Source organism: Rhinichthys klamathensis, unplaced genomic scaffold, assembly GCF_029890125.1.
Source record: "Rhinichthys klamathensis goyatoka isolate OS25496 unplaced genomic scaffold, OSU_Roscu_1.1 h1tg000778l_1, whole genome shotgun sequence".
NCBI classification, from domain to species: Eukaryota; Metazoa; Chordata; class Actinopteri; order Cypriniformes; family Leuciscidae; genus Rhinichthys; species Rhinichthys klamathensis.
Window position 1 is genome coordinate 182,501 of NW_026607176.1, and position 9,075 is coordinate 191,575.

A 9,075-nucleotide genomic window follows, 5' to 3' on the forward strand; every position below is an offset into this window, starting at 1 on the left:
TCTGTCCCAACACCTCATCCATGAGGACACACCAGGGCCAAGTTTCAGCAATGGGTTTCCCACTCACACCCTCACCTGTCCCAGGACACTTGCAGTCCTAAGGCAGAGCAAATAAAGCATGCCTGTTAACAACAACGACACAATACATTTAAACAAAGATCTGTCAAACTTTCGTACTATATATATATATATATTGTCCTGCATGGGAGTCACCTTCCCCAGCAGGTCCATTTTCTCCAGAATTCTCCTAAAACAGGACAAAAGGGAACCACTTATTATGAAAAATATTAAGACAGGAGTGCAATCTTAACATTAGTGCAACCTTAACATTACAAAATATGGGATATGAAATATCAGGATATGAATACAAAATACTTGAGAGAAATCATATTTCTGGATACTCAAATTTGGTTAAAACCTTTGTAGACATGGCTTGCATGACAGCACTACAAAAACACATAAAAGTGAAACCCCATTGCCATTTATATTTTTTTTATAATAGGCTACACAAGTGAGACAGACTAGTGCAAATATTACAAATAGGTCGTTGTCTTACACTGGCGGAGTTTTTCGCCCCCGTAAAGAAATGGTCATTTTCAGACCGCAATTGAATAAATTGAGCTGTCTGCTCCTTGTTCCCTGAAACAATTATTAAACTAATATTAGCACAAGTTTTGCCTCAAACCAAATGACAAATGAAGCCACGCAATGGTGACGAATGAGTTAAGATGAATAAGAAAGAAAAACTTGTGGCTTTTAACTCTGGTTTCTCTAGCTATCTGAGTAAATGAAAACATAATACTTACATTTAAATGTGAATTTGCCGTCCACCACCGAACTCTCGGCACACTTTTTTTAAAATAAAAATGCTGTCGTCACCAGCGCAATGACTTGTGGGGTAGGATAGACCGCTTAGGATCCATTTATGTATCCTCTCTTTCACGGGGAAACGAAGGGTGCATTTGGCGTCGCTTTTGAATCCGGGAAGCCTTCGTCGCGCCGCGGTGACGCAATCGGCCTTCAAATGCGGCCTTCGGAGGATGCAGCCCTCCTCACATTGGGACACAGCTACAGTTTTACCCCAAAGATTTACATCCATCAGAATGGAAAGATTCAGGTGTATCGTAATCTGATACTACTTTTAAGATATTTTTGTGTTCTTTTTGACAACATTAATGTAACTAAGGGCAGTCAAGCTGAGCCTCATGGATTTAACCCTGTTAAAAGACTAGATATATAGTTGCCTGATTTTACTGTTTAATAGCATAAACTACTTTGTATTTATAAGCTCTGTATCTCACCCACAGTGAGCCGTTTCTCATCTTTTAAAAGCTATCATAATCATACAGTATATACCTGTGTGTTTAAAGCCTAAAAACTTCCTCTACAACTTTATGAAATATCAAAATGACTCATTTCAAACACATCAAACTACTGATCAACTATCAAATGATTTTTACAATTTCTGAAGAGAATGGGAGTACTCCACAACACTGTCAGTAAGTTACAATTAACATTCATTTTCACATCAAAATTTAATGGAGAACAATAATTTTACTGAAGTGTACAATATGCCAGATAATTTTATTTATAAATAAATGTATAAATATAGTATTTATTCAAACCTCCCAGCTCCAGATATAAAGTTCATTACTGTCTGGCTCATGTGATGGACTGTCCATCCGTTCTGGGTGTTTCCCCGTTTATAACGGTGAGATCGGCTCCAATATCCCGACTCATCTCAAAGTGGCTTTATAAATGTTGATATTGCTCTCAGGATCTCGTTGCACCAGCTCCACCTCGAACACCTCTGGCAACACCCGGCTGTAGAAGTCCTGAGCGCCGTGCTCTCTGCGCATCGGGGACGCCAGGAGCACCACAGCTCCGTCCTTACACAGATGGACCAGTGTGTCCACGAGAAGAGGGAAGGTTTCCGGCATGTAGACGATATCAGCTCCCAGCACAAACTCCCAGCCGGAGGAGAAGCAGTCGAGGTCCCGGCCCCATGACAGCGGGAACACAGCAGGAGCGCCCGAGGGCCAGCCCGAGAGAGGAGCGTTACATGCAACGTTACTCTCGATCTGAGCGAGGGCCAAAGGCAAGTCTGTGATGGTCACGTGGGCTCCTGAAAGAGTGTCTGAGAGTTATATTCGGCATCACAGGTCATGTTTCTATCAATGAAAGGTTAGTTGAGTGTGAGATTTTCAGTTCTCTTTGCTTCCATGGCGATATAAAGAACGCCAGATTTCAATGGCAGAACAGTTATTCAAGAATGAGAAATCATGCCAGTAATGTTAATACTGTGTACTATTTGCTAACATTTCCTCAATCCCTATGATTTAAAATTCCTTCCATGAAGGGAATAGGGTTAAAAATAAACTGACAATCAAGAAAGATGTCAGACATTTCCAAATGTGTCAGCATTTTGAAAACTTCAAGGCAAACAATTGCACAAGCATAAATCAATATTTTACCTAATCGTGCAGCCACTATTCCAACCAGACCCGTTCCTGCTCCCAACTCTATTATCCGCTTCCCACTGAGATCCAGAGACTCTTTCTCAAAGAGCTGACATAAATGAAGAGCCTGTGACAAAACACTGCAAATCAACAAGAGTATCAAAGAAATTACTTAAATCACATTTTTCCAAACATTTAATGGGATTATATTTATATCTTTTATTTTAGTTTTACACTTTTAATAGGTTCATCAGAAATAATTTTAATTCTGACTAAAGATGATCCAATATGAATATAAAATGACAAAGACATTGAGGCATTCCTAATTAAAAAATTAAATATTAATTAGTTATTGATATCCGTTCTGATAATCCCAGGTTGCTATGGTCACGCAGGTTTGTTTACGCATTAAACGTGTGTCCACAACATTATCAGCTTTCAGTTACTACGACAAAACTCAGGGAACCGAACATGTCCTTCCCGGTCACCGTACTTCTCTATTTATAGAACCTGCTGTATCAATATGTAAATAGTTTAATACAGACTCACGGAGTCCCACACTGACGCAGAAACGCCCAGGTTTGCGCAGTAATGCTGATGAATTGTGATGTTCTGTCCAGAAACTCGGTAAGTGTTTTCCGCGCTGAACGAGTCCTCAAATAAGCGACTGTCTGCTGGAAACATGGAGAACTCCGGGTCTCCGTTCATCATCGCTGTCTCTGAAACACAACAGCTGGAGGACAGTAGTCTCCTCGTTTAGTTCAAGAGTAAAGCTTTTAACACTCACAACAGCTGGAGGACGCGGTTAGTCTCCTCGTTTAGTTCAAGAGTAAAGCTTTTAACACTCACAACAGCTGGAGGACAGTAGTCTCCTCGTTTAGTTCAAGAGTAAAGCTTTTAACACTCACAACAGCTGGAGGACGCGGTTAGTCTCCTCGTTTAGTTCAAGAGTAAAGCTTTTAACACTCACAACAGCTGGAGGACGCGGTTAGTCTCCTCGTTTAGTTCAAGAGTAAAGCTTTTATCACAGAGACAGAGTGACGTGTAGAAACGGCGGAATAGAACAGAAATAAGCAGCTTGAGTACGGAAAGCCACCAGACCCAAAACAGACGACCACCACTGCTGCAGCCAAGAGCTGAAATATCGATGTTCTGAATATTAATATTAATCTCAATATTACAGTCTCTGATTTCTCATCATTTACATGTTTCTACTTAAATGACATTTCTTGCATCCTGCACTGATACACATCTCAAACTACTGTTTTATTCGTTTTCATTTGTAAATGGGAGACAACATTTTTTATGTCACACTATAGAAGCATTGAATTGAACTGCACAAAAATACCATTTAAGTTATTATTAAAAACACCTTGAAAGAAACTATCAGTACGCATCTTTCCCTTACATAACATACAATCTTGTTAAAAAAGATATAATTCTATTTGTGTTAACCATCAACATTTTGCTTTGTGAAAGTACAGCAGATGAATCACTGTAGCATGAATTTATAACTCTTTGTTTCACAGATCGTATATCTATTATAGACTATAATACTGTTGTTTCCCAGATTCTTTCTATTTCAAGAAAGATTTGTGTAAATACAGTAATTTGTTGTTTGATAGCTATATATTGTCACACTACAAGAATGTAGTACCGTTTCAGATTATTTTATTATAGATTACCACTGTGATTTTTATTGTTTGTTAATATGATATGTCGTGTGTCTGCTTGAGAGAGATCACTTACAGGCGCTACTGAAGAGGACCAGAGTGAAGACAGGCTAAGCCTTTGGAGAATAGGTGGAGAGACAGGCTTGCCGAAAGGGTTCTCAGTGCTGAAAGGAGAACTTCATTGGCCAGTCAGCGGTGACCTTACATACGTCATTCTATCTTTCATGATTTTATTCCCCAAACCAGATCAGCGCAAATCCTGCCCTGGATTCATAGTTCTCCGTCCCGTGACCGGCGCTCACAACTGCAGCACAGGCCTGGCAATTTTCCATCAAAAAAGTAAAAAGAAAAGAAAAAAGTATTAAAAAAACATGTGAACCAAATGCAAGTTTTTGGGCGTGATCCATAAGCAGCTGCTGCAGTATTTCAATCACTAAAGACAGCTGGACAATATAAAACTCTTGATGTGAGTGTCTTTTTTTAAAAATGACTGTCAAGTTTATTTATTTTTTAAATTGATTCATTGAATTGAAGTGCCTTAATGTTCTGAAACGTAGTGTGTTTCTCAAACGGACGACTGTGTCCTCAGCATTAAACGCTAGAATGAGACGCTCTAAGACCAGAGGGAACTGGATAATATTGGGAAAGTTCTGATCCAATCTGACCTCTGACCTGTAATGCCTGAATGATGATCACACACTGTTGGCTCGTCGGCCAGAGGAGAACTGAGACTGAAGGTGTTTCTCAATGTCAAGGATACTTCCTTGGCAGGACTCGTCCTTCCAAGTCATTTCCTTCAGAGGCTAGGCGAGGCTCCTCTTAGCATTCGGAGATCGCGTAAATGGAACAGGCTAGCAAGTGCACGTTATTGCGTCATTACGTCAGTGAAAAGGTCCGTTGGTCCCTGCTAAAAAAGACGAGAAAGCTATGAATAACGCTCCGAATGGTATAATATTAACGTTACATTACTTTGTACAACTTAAGTAGTTATTTATAAAAGAAATGCCGGTGACGGCAAACAAGCTAACAATTGTTAAAATGACAGGTCCGGTTCAGTTAGCCATCAATAACGTATTAAATTAGTATATATTTGTATAATTTGTAATATCAATACGGTAGTAATTTGTACTGGCATTTAAACGTTACTTATATGACGGTTATAACAAATGTATGGTAACGTAAATATTTACATTTGAAAGCATATTGCCCCGTTATTGCTCCGACTCCGCTAACGTCCGACATTGTGTATTTTTTTAACAAGATAGCAAAGCTACGCGCATAGGATTGTGGGCGATTTGAGAGCGCGAAGTCTACACATATGCATCCTTTCCTGTGTATGGGATATTTTCCGAACGAAGGACTCAGTCCTTGGTTGAAATTCTGAGGATCCTCGACATTGGAACAGTCCTTCGACGGATGTCGATGACGTAGCATCCTCGAAATTCCGGCTTCCGAGGATCCTTCCTTGACATTGAGAAACGGCTTGAGTCTGGGTTCTGCCGAGGGTTTTCCTGCATTCTGTCCCTGATGGAGTTTCGGGTCCTGCACTGTCGCCTTGGCTCTCGGCTGCTTAGTTGGGGACATTAAATATTTAACAATATTATTGATCGCCTGCATTGACACCATTATATGACAACTGAACTGAGCTGGACGAAGACGCTATTTTCTTCTATATCTGCTGTCCAACAGTAACAAACTTTGTTGCATTATTTTCTTGTTATCTCTGTAAAGCTGCTTTGAAACACTCTGTACTGTAAAAAGCGCTATATAAATAAAGGTGACTTGACTAAGAGCGCATGGCTACGTCACACATGTTCCCATGGTCACCGCACGAAAATACTATTACGAAATACAAAACATCCTCTATTACTACCCAGACAGTACACTTTTAATTTAATTAATTTGAGTATATTTAGGTTTATAGCAGGTGTGCTTCTCACCATATTGATGAACAGGAACAGTAGTTTGCGAGTAAAGCTGCAAAGTCCTCCATCGAAGTCTTCTGTAATAATCTTCTGATACGTGCAGCACAATCAATTGAAAATCGTTGCGCAGCATAAATTATAAATCTATTAGGCAGTTTATTAGCGAAAGTGCTTTTCTTCCTGTTTTCTTCAAGACAGAAAATCGCATGGCCGTAAGCTCCGGCCCGGAGCGTTGAGTGCCGGGGAGAGGGACAGGACAACCGCCACTAAATGGACTGCATTTATATAGCGCTTTCACAGACCCAATGGCCACCAAAGCACTTTACTATTGCCTCACATTCACCCATTCACTCACTCATTCATACACCGACGGCGGTGTCAGCCATGCAAGCCATCCAGCTCGCCAGGAGCACACACACACACACACACAGACACACACACACCTCGACACTTGGTCAGGTGGAACCATAGCCTAGAAATCTAGACGCACCCTAGCGGCAGCGAAAATTATTTCGCAGCCAGTGTGGTCTAGCAACTCTCCATAGGCTTTTGAGCTGGAAAAACCAAAAACTGGTCGGGCCAATCACATCGTGTATAGAGTCGGCGGGCGGGCTTAACACAATGACGGCACAGTTCATGACGTTCCGCGTGATTTCCATAGGTGATTTTCCTGCTACTTGAAAACAATGAAGATGCAGCGGTCTTTCGAATCGACTTTGGCCGCGACTCTGGAGGACTTGGAGTTAAGAGAACGTCCCTTAAGTCATTCTTAAAAAAGGAAGATGTGTTCGGATTTTTGCCGTCCTGATACGGCAAAAGTTTAATATATCAATTAGCTCGGCTGGTGGAAAAACGCATGGGACTCACTCATCCACAACCGTTCGTTGCTCTGGTTGGTTGTAGCGCTATCCTATTGCGTGCAGAGGGATTTTGAAAGGTAACCGTTTATCCCGCCCCTCGGATTGAGGCATGTCAATGGAGAGTTCCCAGACCTAACATCTTGATGCAGGTCTGGCATGCCAGGCTAGTGGAACCAGGGATTGAACCACCAACTTAGAACCTCAACGCAAAATGCCAAATGGTAAAGCATTTTCTTTATAATAGTGAAGGGAAGCCGAGGCTTTGTGAAGCGTTTGAGGCTTTCATCAAATTGTGCCGAAAAACGGTTCATTACTCAAGGCTTTTAGCACAATGCGCATTAGCGACATCTGGTGGTCAGACTTGTTTTCTCCACAATATCTAACAAATCACAGCAGAGCAGAAAAAGCGTGTGACCAAACAAAGCTTCGGAAGTCCGTGACATACAAGAAAGGAATCAATCTGGGATCAATACAGTTCTGGATCTAATCTCATCTAAAATAATTTGTGCCAATGAGACCACGACTCGTAATGTGTAGGCTGGTCAACGGAAAGGGTAAAGCATTTTCTTTATAATGGTTTTCTATGGAAAAACGCTGAATGTTGCATTCATGTTCTGGTTCATCTGCTCGCCTGTATATAGTCTGCATCATCAACAAGCTGTAGGCTATATTGAATTTAACCTTTAAATATCACTGTTTTTTGTTGTCAGGTGTTTTTTCCTCCTCGACAATATTCTCAATATATCATACAATATGAGCCATACTATTTATCATAATCATACTATTTTTCTGAGTATTATTTCATATGTCAGGCTTTCAGTTCTGCACCACAGGATGGCACCCTTCCATCAGTTCAGGACTTGCTGTGCACAAATAACATAACTATTTTTGATTGCTATTACAATTAGATTCACACTTGGAGCTTTCAAATAAGCATAGCATTAAGATTTTTCAATAAAACGATAATATACTTGAGAATGGCAGAGTTCTAACAATCTAGAGATTACCATTTGATTGACTTCAGTTCTTCAATTTATTTCTATTCTTATTTGCTGTTATGTTATAAAATAAATTCCCGCCCAGTTATGACACTGAATCTTAACATGGTCACCAGAACGTGCTTTAGGGTTCTAGCGGCGACTCCCAGTCCACATCTGGACAGCCCGGACTGACGAAGCTGATCGGCTCCTGCACAGTTCCCAGTAATAATGATGGAAGCACACATGAGCTTTGATCACTCTGATCCCTGTACATCTGTCAAAGACTTCGGCTGGAACTGTCAGAGCAAACACAGAGTGGCCTTGTGTTCATCAGCCTGTGTTACTAGAACAGCAGAACTCCGCAATCTCTTTCTGAGAAACCCGCCGCGTCAGTCCCTGAAGTAGGTCAAGCTTCTGTGAATATCATGGACTGCATAATAATAAGAGCGAGCCACAAAGTAAAGTATTCTTGTTTTTTTGTGAGTTTTTATCAAAAGCAGACACTTTATAACCAGCAACATGAATGTTTTTTAAGAATACAGTAAATGCAGTTACCACTGAAGTTTACTTGAAAGAAAATATTAAATTAACGAATGGTGCCATTTACATTAAGTGTCTCTATCTAGTATGGACTAACATGTAAATTAACCATTTGATAAAATGCACTTAGTGTGTACATAGATGTTTTCACATTGTAATTATTTTTAAAAATACCTGCATGTAATTGCAGCTGTGATTAATTTCTGTAATTCCATCTATAATAATTACACTGTCGACCTTTAACCCTTAACCTTACCAGTGTCCACATCCATAACAACTTACTATAGTAATAACAGTAAATTATGCATAATTACATACATGCAACTAACCCTAAACCAACCCCTAAAGTACATGTAGTTGATTAATATTATTCAATATTTAAAATGTATAATTACACTATAACAAGGACACCTTCAAATTAAGTGTCATTCAGTTTTTTTGTACATTGTAGTTAAAGACACCTAAAATAAAGTGAGACCTATTTACTAAACACATATGGTGTGATTTATTAATTAATCACACTGAATATGGTTTATCAGCAATTATTTAGAGTCTATTATTATTCCTGAATATGTATGTATGGATGGCTGATCTTTTGAGATTTGATGTTATGCCAGTTCACAGTTAATGCAACAATA

At 39.8% G+C, this 9,075-nt stretch overlaps 2 protein-coding genes across 2 annotated transcripts in view; both read right to left on the bottom strand.

The window, feature by feature from the left end:
• The window catches only part of LOC130077764 (uncharacterized protein DDB_G0271670-like), a gene marked incomplete at its 3' end in the record, with an annotated part of 1,213 nt that extends 619 nt beyond the window's left edge, over window positions 1–594 (bottom strand). Inside the window, exons 1-3 of the mRNA XM_056243098.1 lie at window positions 557–594; window positions 214–247; window positions 76–97 (exon numbers count right to left, since the gene is read on the bottom strand). Of these exons, the coding sequence (XP_056099073.1) occupies window positions 76–97; window positions 214–247; window positions 557–594 (94 nt within the window). The remainder of the gene's footprint in view (window positions 1–75; window positions 98–213; window positions 248–556) is intronic.
• A 1,142-nt stretch (window positions 595–1,736) lies between these two features.
• On the bottom strand, window positions 1,737–3,303 carry LOC130077765 (EEF1A lysine methyltransferase 3-like). Its single transcript, XM_056243099.1, has 3 exons — window positions 3,009–3,303; window positions 2,475–2,586; window positions 1,737–2,125 (listed from the first exon to the last, which is right to left on the bottom strand). The coding sequence occupies exons 1-3, from the start codon at window positions 3,168–3,170 to the stop codon at window positions 1,737–1,739; spliced, it is 663 nt and encodes a 220-aa protein (XP_056099074.1). The 5' UTR covers window positions 3,171–3,303.
• Window positions 3,304–9,075: the final 5,772 nt, after the last annotated feature.